The following is a 24,474-nucleotide window of genomic DNA, read 5'->3' as shown; positions in this document are numbered from 1 at the left end:
TTGCAGCCGTGATCAAAAGAAAAGCAGAGACTTGAGGTGAGAAGCACTACTGAATTCAGAAAATAACTCCTAGCACAACACGAAGGTGATGGCTGTGTTGCTAGCGTACGCTAACCAATGTTCCACTGTTTTGGTTTCAGAGAGCAGATCGTACAAAAAATAGCTATATTCTTCACAATTATGAGTTAAACTGAATGAAATTTGTAATTTGAGCCGTAACGTATACAACCACAATCTCTGAGAAGCTATCAACAATTAGCAGTCATGGCTGAGCGGGAAGGAGGCGGGATATAGTACAGTATGTTAGAACGCTAGCGCCCCCATTGCAGTACTCAGCACTTTTGAGCACATTAAAAAAGACAATAAACTATATTTGAAATAGACTATATTGTTTTTATGTTATGTTTTGCATGACAAACTTTAGGTCAGGGCTGCCCAAACCTTTTTCACGGAAAATGTGAAGGATGCAGGTGACTTTGATAGATTTTGTGCATTAAAGATGCAAAAATCTGCCAAAAAATGCCCCCGGCCGTACTTTCCAACACCCTTGCTGTGGGTGATGGTTTCATGCCACTAAGCTTATTAATGCCAGACATGCAGCAAAGTATGTCATGAAGTGTTCGTACGATGCTGGACTTGTGTTCGGTTCCTGCTCTTCTGACCTGTGCTTACACTGATATGCAGTCATCCCTTGCCACTTTGAATTTTGCGGCTTCACCCTGTCACTCTTTTTCAAAATATAGTAATGACTAAATCCTCGCTGTTTTGTGGTTGGCTACGGCTTATAATTAGTCAAAAATATGAATATTTAAGCAAATTTGACATATTTCTGCCCAAATTAATCATTTTCAAGTGTAGAAATGACTAAATGGACTAAAATCCAAATATGAGGCATTCAGAAGACACATTCAGTGACATGTCGTAGGTACTTGTATGTAGTATTCTACACTGGTCACTAGTCAGTAATGTTACACTGATGACACAATAGCCGCCGCAGGGACTAACAGCAACGAGGAATTCTCTCAATGCTAACGTGTGAGTCCATATTATGTCTTATTTTCTCTTATTATATCTACTATATTGGGTAATACGAGTGTAAAGGTGACTCTAGGGGTGTTATTTCATGTTTAGACGGCTTTAATTATGTTAAAAAAAACATATTTGGAAGGTCATAAACAGGTTTTCTGTGCTCGAACGTTGAAAACATTCCATTTGTAACTAAGGAATATTACTTTGGGGAAATTCACTTATCACGAGCCAGTTAACCACCATAAACGAGGGAATACTATAATGAAATTCCGCACCTGAATATAAGCTGTACCCACCAAGTTTCTTTTTGTACATACAGTACAGTATACATGCTGCACTCCATCAAACTTACTTAGGATTTGTCAGATCGAAACACGATCGCTGCATGAGACTGATGCCGAAGCATCATTCGTGCTTCAGTCTCATCCGAGAAGCTTCGCACTCTGCGGCCATCCGCCCCAGTAACCGCTGAGAAACATGTAAACTCCAAGTCGGATTCAAACCAGAACACACTGGCTGAAGTGAGCAAGATATCGAAGCTCGCTTGCTCCTGATTCAGGAGGTGAATGAGGTAACCCTGCCAAAACGCTTTGAGTACTGTAAAGGTAGCATAATGTTGTTAAAAGTCAAGAAAAAGTCAAGTAAAAGCCCATCAGGACATTCAGAGAAGAGAAGAGGTAACAGTTTCTTGATGTAAAACATTTTACTTACAATACAATTCTGTACTATCTGTACTGGTGGAATGCATGCATTTTCCCTTTTGGAGAAATCAAAGATGACCAAATGAGGGTGGAAAGAGGGCTTTTATTTTTCTTTTTTTCAACTACTGACACCCTCGATTCTTTGTCACTTTCATTGTGCAGCACCGTAATACACTTTGTTTGTCATGACAGTGTTGAATGTAGATTGAATGTAGATGTCACTGTTTTTTTGGATGTCACTGGGGTTTTTTTTTCGGGGGGGGGGGCGGTTGTTTTTGAGAACACTGGCAGAGCATTCAAGAAATGTGTTTCAGCAACTGAGAAAAACTGCAATGTTGTGTCCATCAAGAAGCACAAAAAGGAAAACACAACACAATTAATAACAAGTTGGTATTAATGAATGAACCCTGGGATGAATATGACCAACACAGCCCTAATTATTCTCACCTGAACACATCAACAACAGTGAAGTTCCAACACCATATATGTATCTCCGGCTCACCAACACGTCTAGGGAACAACACTTCCTCATTTTCGAGGACACTCCGAACTACGAGCATCACAACATTTTTATGATGCTTGTATGTGTGGTCTAAATAAACAGAAAGACAAAGACGAACAATGAGTGACTATTCTTATCAGCGTTTAAAGGGTCACTGAGATGTATCAACTCTGCTTAAATATGTTCTATATTGTTCTATATGTTCTACGTTGTTCCTTTTAGGAAAGCGAACGGTAAATTCTCAAAAATTACATGACGAACTCCAGTCGCAGAAAAGGGGCGTTTCCCAAGTGACGTCAGGGCAGTCGAACTTCACTCGTAAACAAACATGGCGGTATACAAGACAGAGGATGTTTACTGTGGTTACAGTGAAGATTTGAGCCATGTGTCAATAGTTTTCGAGGAGGAAAACTTGCAAGAACATGGAATTAAGCCGTATTTATTCGAACCACTGACGATGAAACTAGCGTGTCTGATGCGGAGGTGTCCGATGGCGAAGACGCGGAGATGAAGATTGGTCGGCTTCAAAACACAGAATGGTACGTGCAAATGACCTTGGAGTCGCTTATCCTATTGTTTGAAATCGGCTTCTTAATGAACGTGAAGGGGTTTTTAAAGCCTTTTTTATGGTGCATTTCGTCGCCGCCCCGCCTCCCACCATCAACATATCGCTGTGAAAATGTTTTATGACATGTATAACGCTTTGAATGATGGTTGCTATGGTAGCATAGTGTTTAGGATACAATATGTAAATAAGACATGACTTACTCTGTTCCGTGGCCACTTGAGGCAACAACGTTCTTCTTCTCCTTTTTCCTGTGTAGCATAGCATCAGGAATAGCCTCCTACAATCCAAAATGCCTTTATACCGTACTTTCAAGCCAAAATGCTTCTTGTAAAGGTGTCCCTTCTTAGCAGTCTTCAGTGAAATGAACATTTTAAAGAACAGAACGCGAGATGAGCGTCCATTTGTCTCTCGTTCTCGGTAGTTGCTTCGTTCATTGTCGTCTTAAACCTTCGTCTTTTGGAAAATAAAACAAACTTACAGTATCATTCCGACACTGAACAGCCAGAAGCAACACAACATTTTGGCATGACTGCTATTTTGGTTAAAAATCTACCGAACGAAGTCGTCGAGCTACCTGGACAAGCTTTTGTTTACTCTGCTTTTGCTGAGAGGTTCGACTGCGCTGACGTCACTTGGGAAACGCCCCTTTTCTGCGACTCCCGCCATGAACAATAAAGGTAATTTCTGCGAATCTACCGTTGGCTTTCATAAAACAAACAACGTAGAACATAATTACAAACAATATAGAGCACATTTAAGCGAAGTTGATCAATCATGTCCGTGACCCTTTACGTATACGAACAAAACACAACACATACTCAAAACGCGTGAATTCAGCATAAATAAGCCGTGTTCCCTCACATGATAACACGGTCAACCTGCATGCTTTTAGCTTGATTTCAATTTTCAAATAATAATACAAAATAAATAAATAATCATGTCTTAACAAAATACAGCAAAAATTAGCATTTTGTTCGGTTCTGCTGTGTCGCCTCTGTCTTGCTTGTTCACGTGTAGCCATTTGCCATTTTTAGCTACGTGACTACAGGAGGACTTCTTTGTCAGCATGCTGCCTGAGTGATGATGAATTCTCTTTCCACTACTACATTTCTCAAACTTAGTCCATATTAGTCACTTTTGCTGCTTTCCTCTATTTTTCCAACTGTTTCCAGTCCTCCTAGCTCCTGTTCACCTACTCTGTTTTTGACTGAAACCGGCTGGTGTGGCGTGTGGTGATGACGTAACACATATTTCAGACATAGCCGCTAATGGTGATTAATCATGATTAATTAATATGAAAAAGGGGATTAATCTGATCAAAAATGTTTTGTTTTTAGCTCCGATTCGTGTATAGTTTTATTTTGTGTATATTTTTTTACAGGCCAATCAAAATCTATAACTTTGGACACCTCTGTTGTAAGCTGTCTAAATGATCATAAAAGAGGCATTTTTCATTTTTGATCAGTATTTATTGTCATATTCTCTGAATAGTTGATGTATGTGTTATTGGTGTATATGCACCTGTGCATGTTAGTGCCATGGAAATACGCTCATTCATGTAAATTTGTGTATTTGCGTGGCACGTATTTGTATGTTGCATGGAAGAAAGACTTCCAAGTAGACATTCGGGGAGAAGCGAGACAACTTGTGATGGCAAAGCAGAAGAAGAGTGGAGACGAGAAAGGGTGGCGATGTGAGGAGAGAGGAGGGGAGATGTCAAAGAGGGAAAGAATCCAGAAGGTGGATGTGAATGAGATGTGAAAACATGAAGAGGAAGATGAGATGCAAATGTGTGACAATAAAAGTAGAAGCGGGGAACGGTAGCTAGAGCAGATGTCAACTCGCTGCCACTTGATTAGGTACACGTAGAGCTGATGCTTTGGCACCGTCAGTGGTGACCACATATTGTTTGATTGACTTCTACTCGAGTTCAGGCGAAATGGAAAATACACGTAAAAAGATTAGTCCAGTTCATCCTGTTTTCACCGCCATCGTGCTGCTCTCCGTCCTCGGCAAGGTGATCACCGCTGTTATCCACGCATCCCTCACGGATCATCGACATCTACCACTAACGTCATATCAAGTCATCTCAAGACACTATGAAGCAGGTCTAGAACCCCGCCCCCCCGTAGGTAAAGAAAACCAGCTGAACCCATACAGCTATTGTATACGCAAAACTCCCTCAAAGGAAGTAACACCTAACCCGGGTTTGTCCCGACTCGTTCCACCGAGGGCCACATACTGAAAAAGAAAAGATACAAGGCCCACTTTGACATTTAGTGAAGCAACACATACTGTATGCTAGACATGCTAAGAAGTTACATACTTGTATATTTCAAGAAAAAACTACATCTCAGCTTTGTGCGATAGGTGATAAAGCGTATTATTAGTATGAACTTCGCTCTTTATTTTGTTTCTCATATTACAACTTTTAAAAAATAATACGGGTGAAACGATTCATCCATTACGTCAATGTATCGATTTATATTCCTATGATCCAACCACATCGATCTACATTCAGCAAATTGCCATTCCGGACGACATACAGTATATCGATCTGAAGGTAATCAATCGATTGCGTTACTCGTGTAACAGTTTGATTTGCCGTAAGTTGGTTAGTCACGCCTGTTGAGTGGGGTGCACAATAACGTCATGTAAAGGCGACTGTTGTGTTTATGGTGTGGTTGTAGGAATGTTACAATCCCCGGAAGAAAGCGACGGTAAAAATCTGACACTGTGTGCGCGCTTGATTAGGAGAGTCCGTGGGGACGTCTGTGAAAATGCAGCTTTTTCATAGCATATCGGGCGGATTTTCATTGGTATACATGTTTGTTAGGTAGATCACTTCTTCCTCTTCAATTTCGTATCGGATTTATACAGAGTGTTGGACCACATCGACTCATACGAGCGCTTTGAAAGTTAATTCCGACTTTAAGCCTTTCAAACTCATGGATCGGAGCTTCAGGACAAGATAAAAAGATGATGGTGTGAAATATGTTAATTTTGAGTACTCTACTGTATGTACTGTGTACATGCAATTTGTAGTGTTGCGTGGAAACGAATACAGTGCGATGCCTCCATGAACATTATGACACTTGATTTTCTTCCCTGGACTTGTTGATGATCAAAAAAATGTAAATGGCTACTCTGTTGACTTTTAAAACAAATGTCACAGCCCAAGTGATTATATCTTTTGTAGTACGGTTGTACTTGCCAAGGTCCGTGGGTCGATCACAGCTCTTGTCTTGACTGAATGATAAAACATTGGGAACCAAAGACACTATTTCCCAGTATGACATTTGCTCTAACTTCTTTAATACTTGAGGTAGAGAAGTGAATGAGGTATCAAATTAAAGTTCAAGACATGTTTTATCAGATAGAATAAATCACAGACTTGATTTCATTCAACCTGTTCATTCATTCATTGTTAATTCAGCCTGAAGTGTGAAATAAAATGTGAATGCATTTGCCTTTAATTGCTGTTGACGTGTTTGTTTATATCCACGCTGTGATGAATTTATACCTGATTCCCTTACAAAAAACAGTGGGAATCTAGGAAACTTCACCTGCACTGTCCATTATCCGGGTATTTCATTTCACAGTGAGACTGGTTGAATTTTTGGCCAAACAGTTGTTTTATATACGTATATATTTATTGTGCAAAAGAAAACAAGAGCTAATTCAGGTGTCCCTGCTTACGAGAGATCCAAATTAGTCTCATCAAATGATTGGCTGCTTTTACTGAATTGAATTAAACTTAGTGAATTGTTTTGTATCGTATGGAACCAATATCGTCCATGAATTGGATCAGCAACCACGAGTCGTGATATGAATCGAATCGTTATGAAAACGAATCGTCACACCCCTAAGAAATAATGTTTCTTTTCTTTAAAATTTCAACTCTATGCTACTAAAATGATGTTATTTTCCTCATAATATTACAAGTTCATTCTCGTAAAATTGCGACCCTTTTCTCTTAATATTTTGGCTTTATTCTGATAAAATTACAACTGTTTTTGCCATTTCTCTTGGTGTTGTTTTTTTGACTATTTCAACATTCTTCTTGTAATTATGACTTCCCATAAGATATGACTTCATTCTCATAACATAACTTTTTCTGCAACTTAATCTTCCAATTTTTTAAAATTTTTGTTTGTTTCTCATAATATTACTTTAAAAAAATAACGTCTTTTTTCTTTAATGTTTCAACGTCACGCTACTAAAATGACGTTGTTTTTCTTCATAATATTATGACATTATTCTCCTAAAATTACAATTTTCTCGTTAGATAACCTTACCATTTCTTACCATTTTGACTTTATCCTTATAAAATGACTGCTGATTTGTGCATTGCTGCCGTTCTTGGGTATTTTTTTGTTGTTTTCTCGTTAAATGATATTTTTAGAATGTGCCCCGAGCCCATGAAAAAAAAACAGCTTCATGCCACAAACTTTGGACACCCCTGACCCAACAAACCAAAATCAGGCAGTCAGCAGGACAGGCATCCATGCCTTTTTGGTTTGTGTGTGCTTTCACAACAAAACAACAACTACTGCATTGTTATTGTCGGTACGCTGCTGTGTTCCGACACAAAAAGAAAAACAAGTAGAAGGCTCCATGCTTTTGTTCAATACTAACGGAGGTCTGCTGTTTACTGACTGTATTTTAACGTTTGATCTTCGTGAAGACATTCTAGACTCCCGGTTGATTTAAAAAAAAAATTGGTGTGACACGTAGAAGTCGGAGAGGGTCAAGAAAGACATGCGTGAGCCAGAGCAGAACAAGCTCTTCTCTCTGTCTTTTGTGTCTTAATAAGGTAATGTTTGGACATGGTTCACTGTTTACATGGAGCTTACCAGACGGGGCCATTAGAGATGGCAACCAACCATGGACACACACACACACACACACGTTTACACATAAGGTCTTCTCCCTCATATGGACCGCTAACCTTTAAGAACAAGGAAATCTTCTTCTTTCTGTTCATGTGTAACATGATGAGTCTTTCACTAATCACTGTGTGATATTATGGAGCTCCACATGTACACAAGCAACAAGTACTAAAGTACTTTTAGTAGTAAACCCTGGATGATGCTCACATGTACTCATTCTTCCAGGGAGGGATGCAGCAACAAAGGCAGCTAGACAGAACATTTCTTTAGTTGCTCAGCTGGGAAGACTTTTAAAATAAAGGTCACACTCTCAGACAGCATGCACCATATTCCTTCAAGTGTACATCCTTTGTAGGACTCCTACTTCCTCAGGACAACATGAAAACGAACAAGGCCTTGCTTCTTTGGAGTACAATGGAATAAAATAGAAGAGACTTTTGTTGTCACTGACATAACGAAATAGTGGATTTATCTGCTGCACTGCTGTTCTCTGAGCTGAATGTGCTTCGGCGTGGCTCCCTGTGGCCCCCCTTCATGTTGTTCATGCACTGTTTGGACAAAAGTACTGGGACACCTTTGCATTTCACTGGAATATATGAAAACAGGGATCTGGTCTGCACTTTACAGCTGCTGTATAACAGCGTCCACTCTTCTGAGAGGATTATCTACGAGGTGTTTTATGGTTCTTCCACACCAAATTCGCCCCAGGTGCAGTCAGGGGAGGCAGGTGAGGCACCTATCATGATGAAAAATGTAAAAAAAAAAAATAACAACATCGTCTGTCAAGCTGTATTAAAAATGCATTTTCTGATGATTCAAATTGTTTTGATCATCAGTAAAAATGGCTGAATTTGAGTGTACTCAGCGAGTGCACTGAGTTGGATCATGGTGCCAGCCAGTTAGTGTTTGTCAGCCTGTCGCCAATAATGTAATGTTGCACGGACACATTCACTAGACCCCAGGACTTTCTACAGCCTGTGGAATCTCTTTCATGTAAGTGTGACATCATTATTCTTACTAACCACACAATAACATACGTAGAAACGTCATACAGGAGGCACACGCAGTACTCGCCTCATCCCGTGCTTGACCTGGAAGGTGCTTGTTACTGCCGTCCTTCCATAGAGAGGAAAACACAGTATTTTTTTTGGACAGCAGCACCAGCTGGATGGCAGCAAGTCAAATGCATGAAAGATATTTGTATGCTCTCCTCAATGAATGAATGAATTTGACTGCCAAGATGGAGGATTATATACCCAAACTCACCAGAAGCTAATCAGACTTTTACAACAAAGTATCAACAAAGCAATCAACAATTAGCAGCCATGGTTGATAAGCGTACAAGAGACAAAGCGACAGAAAAACTTCAGTAAATATTATTATTGGTGCTGCTTTCCTGTGGTGGAGAGATGGATGGATGCCATGCTGTATTCCTTTTGAACCGGTGTGTAAAATCAGACGTTAGGGTGACCGTATTCTGTTTAGCAAAAACCAGGACACTCACACAGGCCTGGCAATGACACTGGAGGTTTACTCCAATATGCCTTATCGCTAAAATACATTTAAAATATGCCTCCTCTGTGTGGATAGAAAATTGTTAGGTTACAAAATACTATCTATAACCAAAGACACAAATTCCAAAAAAAGAATGAAAATGATTCTAAAAACAGAACGACACAGGAACCTGAGCTCAAATGCTTTGGAATATAAGCAATACGTTGGAGAAAAACTTGCCCTCAAAAGCCCCAAGAACTTGGGAATTTGAATCGCTGTTGTGCCTGATGTCCCCAATTTTACAAGAGTTTCATTTTGGCAAGGGTCAGAGGATGAACTTTGTGCATATGTTTTGCTTTTTCTTTGGCTTTTTGGCAACACTAATTCAATCACGTCGCATGCAAACAATGAAAACCAGGACATTTTTATCACTTTCTGAAAAAAAACCAACATGATTCCAACGACACGACGTGAAAACAAGGCATGTCCTGGGAAAACAGGACTTTTGGTCACCCCATCATACGTTCTTGTAGTACAGTGTTCCCTCGTTTATCGCGGTGGATAGGTTCCCAAAATAGCCTGCAACGAGTGAAATCCGCGGAGTAGCCAACTTCATTTACAATGATTACATTTGCTTTAAGGCTGTAAAACCTTCACCAGACACTTTACACACTTTTATCAGACAGACAATAACATTTCCTCACATTTTATCTTGTTTAAACACTCTCAAAAAAGTTGAAACCTTTGTTAGAATTTTAATGAGCAACCTACAGGTCAGACACAAGGAATTATTTGGTCACTCGCACGTATTTCACTCGGGTGAGCGTGCCTTTTGGTCCTGGCGCCTAATCGCCACTAATCTGTTACTGTTACTGATATGTGACTAAACAATCCTGTCATGGATTCCACCAACAAATTGGTCTTTGCTGTTGTTATGATATGCTATAAATTCAATAATCACTAATTCTAGTAGGTCAAATTTGTCAAATTGCTATCATTAACTAACAACAAATGTGATTAATTTTCCACTCATCTGCAGTGCAATGACCGATGACGCCCATGTTCATATGTCCTTCAATGTTTCCTATTTCTCTACCAACGAAGAAGTTAATGTAATGGCTAGCGTTGCATCATGTAGCTAACACCGGCTAGTAACAAATCCTTTCTTTCAACATTGTACGTGTCATATGTTTTACCCCTGGCTCTATAACTGCAAGTACAGAAATCCCTCGTTTATCATGGTTAATTGGTTCCAACCCCTGTTGTGATAAGTGAATTTCACGAAGTCGGATTCCTTATTTATAAATGGAAATAATAGTTAGAGCATAGGAAGCCTGTTCATGACATTCTAAATGCGTTTTTTAACATTATTAAAGCCCTCTAGACATGAAATAACACCCCTATCGTCACCTTTACACCCATATCACCCAATATAGTAGACATAAGAAGAGAAAATAAGCCATTTAAGACATAAATAAGACTCATGCTCGTGTGTGTTGTTAGAAATGTGTTTTCAAGGGGAGCTGAGTGGGGCGTGGACAGGAAGTGATGTCCGGGGTTCAGAGTTGAGTTTAGCGTTGCGGCCGCAACAGTTGCCCATGTTAGGGATTATTATCCTGTTGTTCCTCCGATCAAGTCTGGTGCTTGTGTGTCTCACTGACACCTAGTGGCCAGTGTGGAATACTACATATCATTCACGGCATCCTTGAATGCGTTATCTGACTGGCTTATATGTGTATTTTAGTTCATTTAGCCATTTTTATCCTTATTAATTATTATATGTTTGACAAATGTGAGCGAGTGAAGTGAGTGATGTGGCGAGGGACGACTGCATGAGCTAAATGGTTGACTAAAGCTAGCTACTCCGTCTTGGGTGCCGTTAGATCAAGTCACCTTTTCCTGCGAGTGTGTGTTTTAAGTGGGGCGTGGCTTGCATGCTCTGAGCAGGAAGAGGGCAGGATATAGTATGTTTGAACGCTATGACTATACAAACATCATATTTGGAATGTATTGTAAAGGTCAGAGCAGAGGATATTAAAAGTGTGGAGAAACAAAGTGAGGACCCAGAAGCTGTTAGCATTACAGGAAGTCCAATGACAGAAGATGGCTGTGGGCAGTTTCACTCTGTTTATATTCACTGACAGCAGCACAGGAATTTGCTTCACTTTAGTGTGTGTGTGTGTGTGTGTGTGTGTGTGTGTGTGTGTCCTCTGTCCTCCCAAATTGTCAAAGCAGGAAGAGCAGTGATGAGTGGAGTGTAAATGAGAACAATGTGTACAGGTGTACTGTCTCCTCTCCTCATGGCTGACAGAACAGGACAGAAGCCATGCGTGTCCAGCTTCAACTTCCTTCTCCCCTTTCTACACATCCTCACGTTCACATCAGAGCGTTTAGGAGCAGGATCCAAGAGATGTGGTGTGGAACTTCCAAGGCTGACCAATTTGTTCCTATTTCCCAACAATTTTAAACAATGGAAATCCTCTCTACCAGGCTCATAAGAGCTTTTATGAACATGTTGATACTGGCAACGTCATGCAAAAACATGTACTGTAAACTAGTTAGCTTTGCTATAATGTACACAACAATATTAACAACAAGAATAGAGTGTGTGCGCTCACCCGTATCTTTGATGACAAAGGGAAGCCCTGTCAGACTGTACTGTCAGGACTTTGACTGTAAACTGGACAAGCCAGCGGTGTTCCTAAATTGACCTCTACCCTACCAGGAGGGACACCTCACCACCCCCCTAGAAACGAGTGAAGGACTGTTACCATTTCAGGATTTCATCACCTTAAGTTCATCCATCCATCCATTTTCTCTACCGCTTATCCTTCCTCAAGTTCTTACTTTCAGTAAACTGTTTTCTTCTAAATCACCTGTCAGTATTGGGAATGGCATAATTGGAATATAAATGGAGTTTATCAACCAGCTCCTCCCTTTTCATTGTGGGTTGCTACCTCACCTTTCTCAAAAAAGGTTTTACCCCACCAGCTGGAATCTTTCATGGCGCTGGAGAGCGAGGGCGATTTGACTGTTGTCTTGGACTTCTTCCATGTATCCATGATTGCACCAATAGTGAATGAAAACAGTGGTGTGCAGTCAAGGCCACCAAGGCGTCTTCTGCTGGCCTAAACACCATCAAAAGCAATGACCTACATTTACAACTTAAAGTCTAGAATTTGTTCCATAAAATTGCATTAATTTATTCCAAACAATCAATTATCTTCCTTTAGTGGCATGTTTCGTGGTTGCACTCCTCCCAGTGGTGTAGGTGTATGTTACGTTTCTTTGTCCAATCAGATTTCAGCTTCTATGTGTTGCCATATCAATGCTATCTGCCTACGGCCTTCAGAATCAGGAGTGCTGGCCCATATCACATACACACTATTAGTAATGGGGCTGTTTCGTTAACCAATCGGATTCACACTGGCCTCGCAGGGGCCCCAGCTGGCCCACAGTGACATCAGCACTTTTCTGTTCTCTGATAGGTTGATCAATGCAAAACTGTTGAACAAGCCAAGTTACGCCCACAATGGCTGACCGAGGAGGAGAAATGGACATCTCTGGTGAGTAGATGTCTGTTTTTAAAAGGTGTTACATTTTTGTCACGTTATTAGATCAAGATTGTTAGTATCACTTTTTTAAATTCAGCGTCGGTTGAAAAAAAATCTTGCCGGTTAAAGGAAAACTGCACTTTTTTTGGAATGTGCCCATCATCCACAATCCTTGTGTGAGACATGAACACACATCGTTCTCTTTTCTGTGCGTTCTAAGGATATAAAAACAGATAAAAAGGTACAGCTGAGGATGCATGCAATGGGACACACCTATTCCGCCTTTCAAGCCTTCTTAAAAAACCTCCAAAAACGGCCAAAAACGCTCCATTTACATCTAATGTGACGTACATATTAACCAAGCTACAGCGACATTGTCACTATTATTATTAACTTTGTTACGCCAAAGAACTACGTTACTGCCATAGTGACACCTTGCCACACCACACCTGCTGCCTACTAGCCGGCTAGCGACTAGCTTCACCACACACTCACAGTGCGTCAACATTCTTTTCTATGTTGCTATGTGAAATCAATGCGATCATGGAAAGACGTTCCGGTAATGCTCAAAATGTCCAAAGCACAGCCTAGCCTTTGTAGGCCGAATAGGTGTGTCCCATTACTTTTTATCTGTTTTTATATCTTGAAAGGATTTTGAGTCCAAAATGGCTGAAAGAGATAACGTTGACCTGTACGTGCCAGTACACTTAAAATGGTACATCTTTTCAAGCGTTGGTTTGTTGTAACTTGATTTTCGACTCAAAGGAAAAACACACAAGGAGAATGTTTACAAAGACCAGGGGCGTCCAAACTTTTTTCCACCAAGGGCCGCATATTGAAAATCAAAGGATGCCGGGGGCCACTTTGGTATTTTTTAATGTGTTTTTACATTTTGTAAAAAGGCTAAAAAAAACCCAAAACATTGTATATATTGAAAGACAAAGTGTTGTTTTATTATTAGTTATTAGTATCAACATTTTAGCTTCTTCACTTTACATTTTGCCTTTTTGCTGTATTTTTCCCATTGTTGGTGGGTAAAATGTCCCCGAGCCGTACTTTGGACACCCCTGACAAAAACGATGCTAATCCAAACAATGCTAGTGTAGAAACTGTATTCTATAACTCAAGCATTGTACTCTACCGCCACCTACAGCCCAGTTAAAGTACGACATCTCGGTACATGGATTGAAACATTGTGGAGGAGGATTAAGGCCACGCTGAAAAGATGACAAAGTTCAAATATTGTGTTTGATATAATGTTAAATATCATGTTTGAACAAGAGTGTGGTGACAAATTGCTCCTCCTTCCGTTGTGTGCGAGCAGTGCAAGTAGCATTGTTAGCACGAGCACGAAGCACGAGGGCACAGTAATTGTGAACTGAATGACAGCCGGTAAAGGCTTATTCCACCCCGCTTGACGTGCAATAGGTGTGTGATGCGTTCAATGACACTCTGAGAAACGGACTCTCAACCAAGGCTTGCCTTTGACTTTGATTACCCTATTGCTATTTATTATTTGTAAAATATTATTTGGGTTCTTGATCAAACAAGTCGGTTTTAAAGACTGAATTTGTTGGATGTTTGTGTTTAACCTACATGACAGAATGGTAAAACATACAATATATACACTATAATTCTTGACACGTAAAGTTATTAAAACATATGTATTTATGAAAGCTAATGTTTACTAAAACCGGGTATGTATTCATTGAAAACAAAGAAAGATAAATGACAGGGCAGGATATATTTGTATGTATTAACTGTGCCAAATTAACTGAAAATTGAAATCAAGTTAAGAGACGGCACACATTCTGAAAATCCATTTAGCTAACACTGGTTTCTTTAAACACAGAATATTTGAATCAGACTTTAACTGTGTTAATATGAGCAATAAGGAGTTGCGTTCAAAAACACCACGTCATTTAAATTAAAACATTTTAATCTTATTTTTCGATATTTAGTTCCTTTTCAGGCCGCACGCTGGGCTAGTGGTTAGCATGTTGGCCACACAGTCAGGAGATCGGGAAGAACTGGGTTCTAATCTCCGTTGGGCATTTCTGTGTGGAGTTTGCACGTTCTCCCCGTGCGTGCGTGGGTTTTCTCCGGGTACTCCGGTTTCCTCCCACATTCCAAAAACATGCATGTTAGGTTAATTGGAGACTCTAAATTGTCCATAGGTATGAATGTGAGGGTGAATGGTTGTTTGTCTATATGTGCCCTGCGATTGGCTGGCGACCAGTCCAGGGTGTACCCTGCCTCTCGCCCGAAGTCAGCTGGGATAGGCTCCAGCATGGCATGGGAGATGGATGGATAGTTCTTTTTCCTTACACAAGGTTCATAGAGTCATTATTTTCCATTCCTATTTGCTTGATATTTTTTTGACACTGTTAAAAACAGAAAGTGAAGCAAATGTAAATGACAAACGTAAGCAAGTGAAATATGCGAATGAATGATCAGTAATAGACATGAAGAAGGGGTAGGATTAAATAAACTCTGCTTCTTTCTACTCCTTTTCAGACATGTTGACTTGTGCAGAAGTAACCAGGTGATGTAACTTGTTAAGCATGTCTGAAACAAACAAACCATACCACAGCATAAATGTTTCGATTCCTGCAATGTGCTTCATGGATGCATCACTAACACTACGTCAGTGAGGCTCGGTAGCTCGTCAAGGCTGGTGTTTTCAGGAGCCCGCTTGTTTTTCTGTGCTTCATGACGTACAGCATCACGGACACGGTGATGCCTTTACTCTTTAACCTTATGGACAACGCACTGTGAAAACAAGCAATGCAAACTTGCTTTGCCGCTCAGCTTGGGGAATCATTAACAGACCTATAACCTTGACCTCATTATGCAATGACCATGCATTTATGAAGCATTCTTTTCTAACATTTGAGTTGAGGACATCTTGGGTTAGATACTCCTCCCATCTATTTGCATGCAAGGTTACATTGACGTACATCGCATGTTTACAGTTTCACATTTCAACATGACTGAAAAGGACTAGGAAGAAGCACAGCTTATTTATTCAGACCCCTTCTCTGTATCACAGCAATTGGTAGACCTCAGCCGCTTATATCACTGTTACGGCTATCAGTTTCTCTTTCTTTTGAGGTTTATATGTGGCATTGCACATATTGTCTAACCCTTAGGTGCTCTCTGAGCTGAAGTCTCAAGAGATGTTGCCTCATGTGATGCGACAAAGTCACGTTTTACTTGACCTCTGAGACAGAAAACTTTAAACATCCGAATTGCATGACATATTTGAATGACAAATTGTTGCTACACAGACAATTCAACATAAGTCATTATATACTGTATGTTAAAAGCAGGCCTACTAACACCCAGGCTTGTTCAAAAAGCATGAAGGGATTCGTGACGCATTGGTTCAGTTCTCAAGCACTGTGATGGAATGAGACAGTGACCATTTCAAAGAGCAGTTTTCTATGTTTTGAGTGGTTGCCACGGGGGCGCTGTAGTCGTGTTGTTCCTCCGGTAACGTTGGTCGGAGATTTTTTTCTTCTGGTGTGGATATATAAAAAAATGTAATGTTCCACCGTTACCCACTAACCTCCATAACCTCAAACATTGTGATAAGCTGATACACGTCTGGGAGGGATTCTCTTGTCGTATTGATGTTCCCCGTGCTGCAGGTGCTGCACATTGAACATTGTAAACAGGAAATACAACTTGATTGTGGGTAGAATACTTGTGACATGGCTGAAAATATTGCATAATGAAATCAGATGATTATTTTTGAATAACCTCGTATTATGTCCTTGTCATAAAAATGAGTGTCAGGCGTGGGAACAAATGTCAGGCTAATTTATCTCAGAAGCTTCTCAGTTCATTGTATGATATTACAAAACAAGACAAAAAGGTAAAAATGACTACTTTATTTTTTTATAATATTAATATATAATGGATAATATGTACAGATATACAGCATGTTGATGTCAGCCAGGCCAAGTCCAACAAATTAATTCATATAAATAATTAACAATTAATAGCACGAAATAAGATTGGACTTATAAGTGCATTAAAAACGATAAATGCCGTAGGTTTCACGACCTCAGTGTCCTAATGATCACATCTTCTTAACTTGAGTAAACGTTCAGGTGAAATACCCCTGAATGTGTTCAATTTCAAGCACTCGACCCTCATTTTGGGATGTCGAATATCACTTGATCATGTAGTTATTCAATTGTGTGTCCCTTTTGGTGTAATGGTACATGTTTCTGCCTTTCATGCGCCATGCTGCATAAAAACAAAGCCAAAACTGATCATGCGATTGAGTCGCTGTGGCGACCTCTGGCAGGGGCAAGCTCAAAGTTGTATAAAGTTACGTTACATTTCAGTTCCTATTTTGGTTGCCATTTGTGCTGCAGGCTGGTTCTAATCACTTTAGCATGACCAGCTGAAAGCACAGAGCAGCAAATTGGTCTGACATACACATGCTCAAAAGTCCTGTTGAAATGTTTGCACAATTACGCAGCTCTCCTCTTAGCTCTGCCGTTTCTGCGATTGCCAGCGTACGTTAACCCTCTCTGAAGCTAATATCACAAAGCAGTGATAAATGGTCTGAGGGGTAGTGAAACGAGGGCAAGCGGTCTGGGCCGATCTGCTCTTCAGTGGGAATATCCAACAGGCAGTCCACCTTCAAAGCCTTGTGGGTATACCAGATATAATCGAGCGTGCTGCAGCTTTCTCCAGTGGGGCGGATCTTCCACGTAGTGTAAGGTGGCTCCGTCTGTCCGTCAGAACTCAGCAGCTTGTAAGCAGAGTCCAAGCCGAGAGGGGATGATCTGAAGCGGCGGTAAACGTCTTCTGAAGGCTCTGCGTTAAAATCCCCACACACCACTAGTGGATCGCCCAGATCCTGGTTGCCGCCACTCCTGGAAGTTATGCTTCGCAGGCTCTGTAGCAGGTCAGCGCCCTGTGCGCTCCTCAGCCTTTCCCAGCCACTTCGAGCTTTCAGGTGTGTGACAGCCACACAAAGTCGCCGACCCGTTAGCCGGCAGTTCAGTATTTGCACAATGGCTACCTGGTTGGTGGGTAGCATCATTGCTGACAGCCGTAAAGGAACTGTGGTCTGTAGGGAGAAACGCGAGAGGCGGTAGAACAATGCGCAACCATCAGGTCCATTGTTTTGTTCTACATCTAAACAAGGAGACCAAGGCTTTGCCAGGAAGCTGCCATGGTAACCTAGGCTGGCCATGATTGGCTGGAAAGTGTCATAGTAATGGTCAACTTCCTGCAGACAAACAATGTCAGGGCGGTGGGTGAGGATCTCCTCCAGGATCAGGTACTTCCTTTCCTTCCAGTTGAGGGCCTCCAGAGGACACCGAATAAATCCATCCTTCCCTTCACCTAGTGCTGCAAAGTGGGACAAACAAAGTGTCACACTAAAATCTTGTGACACCGGGCAAACGGTGCTGTACTGGACTGAAAATGAATAAGCAATGCTGCCATACCCAAGCACACCTCTGCAGGTGTACGGCACGTTTTGGAGCAAGCCAGCTTGAGTACAGATTGCCTAGTGCAGGGGTGTCCCAAGTGCAGCCCGCAGATATTTTTTTTTATTGGCCCGCGGCACACGCACATAAAAACATTACTTGACAAGCAAACAAAAAATCAAACCAAAAAAAAAAGCAAAAATGGAAAATCAGCACTAATTTTATAATAAATCTAAATATAAGATAAAAAAGTTGTAATCTAACGAGAAAAGAAAAAAAAAGAGACTTATGAGGAAAAATATCAGCAGCAGAGATGAAATATTACAGAAAAAAGGCATTATTTCTTTTAAAGTTGCAATACATTCTTCCCTCGTTTATCACGGGTGATAGGATCCCAAAATAGCCCGCAATAAGTGAAATCCGTGAAGTAGCCAACTATACTTTTGTACAATTATTATATGTTTTAAGGCTGGAACACCCTCACCATACACTTTACACACTTTTCTCAGACATTTGATCACATTTCTCTCTTGTTTAAATGCTCTCAAAAATGTTGTTAGAATTTGCTGACAGAAGACATTAACTGACTCTCGCATATTTCACTCCTCCGATTGTGGCTTGTCCTGGTGCCTTTAGGCTGTAGTCGTCCTCCATGAAGTGAAGATTCATTTACGGTATTCCAGCCGCTAACTTCTGCCTTCATTCAGCATGTATGATCGCTAGCTACTAGCGATCATACAACAGGAAACAGGCCGTCCTGTACGAAGGAGATTGATTGACAGTGGTCTACAGCCAGAACGCAGAACACAATGGGCGGGTTCTGCCTTAGCCAATCAGGACTGTTGTGGCTCTATATTTACTGAGACAAACCGGACACGTATTCAACGATCACATGAGTACACAACACGCTCTACTGGTAGCAGTAGTAAATACAACAGACAGATGCAACAGAGCACCGATAGATCGCTCTAATACACTACAAGGACGCAGAACACAATGCGCTGTAAAAAAAAAGAAAAATAAAAAATTTGCTATTAAAAAATATCAGTGGAGAGCGAATCCATGAAAGGTGAACCGCAATGTAGCGAGGGAACACTGTATATGAGAAACAAAACAATGAATAAAATTGTCATTTTTGGAAAAGTACCTTGGGAAAAAAGTTATAATATTATGGAAATAAAGTCAAAATATTAAAAAGGACTAAAGTCATAACATAGGCTCCAGCATATCTGCGACCCCAGTGAGCATAAGCGGCATAGAAAATGGACGGATGGATAAAGTCATAATATTATGAGAAGAGAATTTACAACAAAAAAGGGGAAATCGTTTTTTTTTTAAAAAGAGCAAAATTGGAAGAAAGAGCAAAGACCAAAGTTCATACTAGTAATATACTTTTTCACCTACTGTACATCACAAAACTGAGATGCATCTTTTTCTTGAAATATGTACAACTTCTTAGCCTACAGTATTTACTAAATATCAAAGTAGGCCTTGCATCCTTTGGCCCTTGGTGGAAAAAGTTTGGACACCCCTGGCCTAGTGCATACTTAAATTCCCTGTACATCAACAAACAGTGCTAGGATTGCCTCCATAAATGTCTACCTTGTGCAAGTATATTCCACTGCATTACTCGTATGGAAGAGTGACGGCAGCGTGCGGTTCCCTTGGGATATACCAGATCTCTGTGGGGCCTGGCTGGACGCCTCTGGAGGGCCTCTTCACACTCCCTGAGCAGCAGGTCTGGGTCAAGCTCAACCAGGTCTTCGGGGTTCAGATTCTCTTCTGTTTGGTCCAAGGGGGTGCTGTTCAGCGTCTGGGCCAATGTACTAAACAACCTGCTGGTGTTGTTGCCCATTGGACAGACTGAAGGATATAGAGGAAGACAAAACATGTACGTGTCATGGCAATGAAAGATAGAACAATTGCAAACATAACACAGTGGACCCTCTGTTAGCGTACGCTGTGGTTAGCGTGTGTTTCGGTTAACATGGAAAATTTAGCCTTGGTTTGTGTACATTTCTTGGTTAGCATACAATATGACACTCGTTTGTTAGCATCTTGCTAACAAAATGGAAACAGGAACCAAAAGTCGGCTGTCGCCCCCTTATGTCATCATCAGCAGTTGACGCTGTAGTTCTTTGCTAACTAACGCAGTTACGCCACAAGGCTCCACTTTTCTTTCCATCACGGCTGCAAAATAAGCCACAATGGAGCCAAAGAAAGTTGCAAGTGCTAGCATTTTGATAAAGGTGAGAAAAACTATTAAATTCAAGAAATAACTCATCGCAAAATACAAATATGGTGTTCGTGTTGATCTCGCTACCACATCACTCTCTTTGTCAACAATCAGCTCTTCAATTGACATAAAAGTGAAGTTAAATGCTCATTTATCCCTTTCATCAGTCATTTATTGATAAATCATTTAGCGCCTGGATGACCCTTCTCAGTCCACATTGACTATTGCTACAGAGCATGAAAACACCTAGAGCAGCACAGAACATTCATATCTGGTTTCAAAACACATCTTGGGCTTTCTGTGTGGAGCGTGCATGTTCTACCTGTGATTACATTATGTTTGGTTATCGGTTTCTTTTGAACATGCATACAAAGTTACAAAGGAATACAACAGTTCCACAAGTCAAATGTCTGAAAAGCAGTAGGAAGAAGCACATCTTATTTAATCCTACCCTTTTACTTACTCCTACCCCTGCAGTCATGGTTTTTTCTTTTTATCACTTCCTGTGTTAATTATCCACAGGTGAACCCAACCTGACCTTGTCAACGCCCAATGCCTCAGCACCCCAAACCAGGAGCCGAGCCAAGTGTATGTGATCTATGCATGGATGATCAGATCTCATGGTGCTATTAGAACTGGCTCTATACCAGTCCTCTTCATCACGTCACGTACGTGTCAACATCATGAGTCATGAGTCCAGGATGACACTAGCATTGTATCACATCACTATAGGCTACCACAACAATGCGAGGCGTCAGACAGGAAGCTCCTCCAGGGTAGCAGCCACTCCTAATACCGTCAATACATGAAAGTAACTATCATGTTCAAGTCCTACCTCCTGTCTCCATGTCTCAGCAAATGCCCTATTCTTCCTAAAAAGCACTTAGGTCGTCTCTGTCACGATGCAGCTGTGTCTGCCGTAGTCTCTCCCTTGCTCGTTTACCAATCCCGTGACTCATCCTTTAAAAGGTTTGCATCTTGAAGCGTGTCTGTTTCCCCTCCCCTCCAAACTTGCTGGTTGACAGAAGAGCCGGAAGACACGGTAAGTCTGTCTCAGACATCAAGAGAGAGGAAGCTAGAGTCCAGGGTGACCAATCAGGTTTCTTCATTTGCACAGTCACCATAGTGATGTGGCTGGACAGGGCATTCAAAATATATATATTAATCCTTCTGTTAATAAAATACAGAAAAAAATGGCATATTTCAGATATAGTTGCAAATGGTTATTAATCATGATTAATTAATTTGACTATTTGGTTAATCTGACATACACATATATATATATATATATATATATTTACACACACACACACACACACACGCATGTGTGTGTAAATAGGTACAAAGATGTTGCCTAACATCAGTGAGTGCGAGGGGATTTACTAAAAGGAGCATGTGGTCCGACAGGTGGAGATGACAGGCACATGTGCACACACACTCATGCACGCAAGGCTATAATACATAACCTCCTCCTTTGACAATGGAAACACAAGTAGTCAGGTTAAAATGTGCCCCAGAAACCATGTTCAAAATCTGCGTGCTGCATGGAGACTGGGATGCAGCTCTCTTAGATCAGGTTACAGTGAGGGCTGGCAGAAGATCCGGAGCAATAACAGGGGGGGCCGCTGCCTGGCTCTTTGTTCCGGCTAGCTTTACCCTTAGCTCCACTGCTAGCTGTCAGTCTGGCAGAGCAAAAGGGAACAGTGGCGGACTTTCGGATCTTTGCGGAGGTAGATAAGATCAGTGGATGTATGGTCATGAGCTTTGGGTAGTGACCAAAAGGGCAAGATTGTGGGTACAAGCAGCTGCAATCAGTCCTCTGTCGCGTGGCTGGGCTCTCCCTTAGAGAAAGGATGAGAAACACTGTCATCCATGAGACGCTCAGAGTAGGCATCTGGTCAGGATGCCTCCTGGACACCTCCCTAGGGAGGTGGCACGTTCAGGGCACGTCCAACCGACAGGTGGCTTTGAGGAAGACCCAGGACACACTGGAGAGATTATGTCTCTCAACTGGCCTGAGAACACCTCAGGATCCCCCGGTAGGAGCTGGATGACAGGGAAGTCTGACTTCTCTTCTTAGGCTGCTGCCCCTACAACCTCACTCCGGATAAGCGGAAAAAGATGGATGGATGGAGTTGTATGTATAGAGGCAAAATCACTGTCAAAGTACTTACACAATTAAATATAACTACACTGAGTTGCAACCATTTTGGGAAATACAATTACATTCAATGCACAGCATGATAAAATGTGGAAATAATTGTCTCCCCTCAACATGGATGCGGCTTTAATGGATGTTAACGCTATGACTGATTCATGTAACCACAATGTACCTTGCCCCATGTCATCTGAACAGCAGTTACGCAACCCAACCAGGCCAATCCCATTTGAGTTTCAGTTACAGTTCTGAGTTTCAATCACGACAAGCACCGAAGCTCGTGACATACAGTACAAACACTTTGTTTTTCCTTCGGCTTTCTGTTGATTTAGATCACACATAAAAAACACATAAAAAAAGACGTTCGGAGTGTCAGTGAAAGCACCTTGCATCCAGGGAGGGAGAAATGTGTTTGTGAGCTGGAGATATTTTGATACATACTTGATATCAGGGCTACAACTAATGATCATTTTCTTTGTCAGTTAATCTGAAGCTTGTTGTTTGGCTTTATCAAATAATCAGTTAGGCCTTAGATGGACCAAATCTATATTAACCAAACACAAACACTTAGTGGTTTGGCCCACAAGATATCAGAAAAGAGGCAAAAATGTCAATCACTGTTTTCCACAGTCAAAAATCTGGTGTAAATGTCTTGTTTTGCTAAAACACAAAGATAACAGGTTTGCTTTCATGGATGGCTAAGGGAATTTGAAAAATATTCACATTTGAGAGGCTATCTGAGGATATTTACATTCTTAAATCACAAAACGATTAACCAAATACCAAAATAATTGTCGACTAATTGGATAATTGATTCATCGTCATCATCAATTCATCGATTGGAGAAACACGCAAACTCTCCCTGGCACCCAACAATCACACAAGTGGTTTGGCTCATTAGCATGGAAGCGACGAGCGTGAGTGACGTGATCGCGTGTGCCCAACTTTGACCCCAATATGATGTCAGAGTCAAACGTCTTTATATTATCCTTGAAATAGAATACTTGAACTTATTTCCAAGATTGATATGCGTTTACTGTAAATATATTTCCAAGTAGTTATGTACAAAACTAGTTATTTAAAAAACGTTTGAAGTTTTAACGTTTAAAGTGAAAATTTCTGCGGTCAAGTTCTGTCCCATCACCAGGCCCTGGTCCAGTGGTTGGGGACCCCCGCTTTATTGGACTAACTGAATAACTGGAACAGACATTCCGTCATCTCCCGGCGCTCGTAAAAATTTAACTTATGTCTATCGGTCGAAAGGTGATACCAGCTGAAAAGACAACTGTTGCTGGATGACATTTATGTTAATGTATATGTATATATACTGTACCGAGGACTTTTCCTGTTGTGGACACTCCAATTGACTTTAGATGCCGACCAGTCTCCTTAACACCGGGACTTTGGGACCTTGTTCCCGCCGGTGGTAGAACAGCGGCGGGTGAAAATGCTCTTCTGGCGATGGTTCCCTCCAGCGATGATAAACACGTTTGGCTCATAAGAGCTGAACAACGGAGAGCTGGATTCATTATTCACTGTACTTTGATGAATGAAGGTACTCACGTGTGTCACTAAGCCATTGAAATCAAAATACGGAATGTTCCAGAAATGCCTAAGTTATGACTGTACTGTCAGAAAGCCGGCAAGTGTTACATCATATTCCGTTTGACAATGAGGCAATCGTTTTTTCGGGGGGTGACCAAGGAAATGTCTCGGCTAAGTACTTTTTAACGATAACAATTAAACATGCCGTAGCTGCCGATGGGTTATGAGTACTGTGCGTTTCCCTAAACGTTTTTATATTAAGCTTTCTGTACGTTTTATCTGCGTATCAAACAATGCCTCAACCAAGAAACACCCCTAAAAAATGTTGGCTCAGTCCAC

The 24,474-nt window shown here is 41.0% G+C and overlaps 1 protein-coding gene across 2 annotated transcripts; it reads right to left on the bottom strand.

The window, feature by feature from the left end:
• Window positions 1–16,551: 16,551 nt before the first annotated feature.
• nocta (nocturnin a) lies at window positions 16,552–24,261 on the bottom strand. 2 transcript variants are annotated; one of them, XM_054792923.1, is made up of 3 exons: window positions 23,924–24,261; window positions 19,799–20,059; window positions 16,552–18,116 (listed from the first exon to the last, which is right to left on the bottom strand). In XM_054792923.1, the coding sequence occupies exons 1-3, from the start codon at window positions 24,117–24,119 to the stop codon at window positions 17,278–17,280; spliced, it is 1,296 nt and encodes a 431-aa protein (XP_054648898.1). In that variant the 5' UTR covers window positions 24,120–24,261; the 3' UTR covers window positions 16,552–17,277. The 2 variants fall into 2 exon arrangements, with proteins under 2 accessions (XP_054648898.1, XP_054648899.1); XM_054792924.1 differs by lacking the exon at window positions 23,924–24,261 and adding an exon at window positions 21,268–21,694.
• Between the last annotated feature and the right edge of the window lie 213 nt (window positions 24,262–24,474).

The sequence above is a fragment of the Dunckerocampus dactyliophorus genome, chromosome 11 (assembly GCF_027744805.1).
Source record: "Dunckerocampus dactyliophorus isolate RoL2022-P2 chromosome 11, RoL_Ddac_1.1, whole genome shotgun sequence".
NCBI lineage: Eukaryota > Metazoa > Chordata > Actinopteri > Syngnathiformes > Syngnathidae > Dunckerocampus > Dunckerocampus dactyliophorus.
The sequence above is the reverse complement of the archived record's forward strand: the minus strand, read 5'-3'. Positions and strand labels throughout refer to the sequence as shown.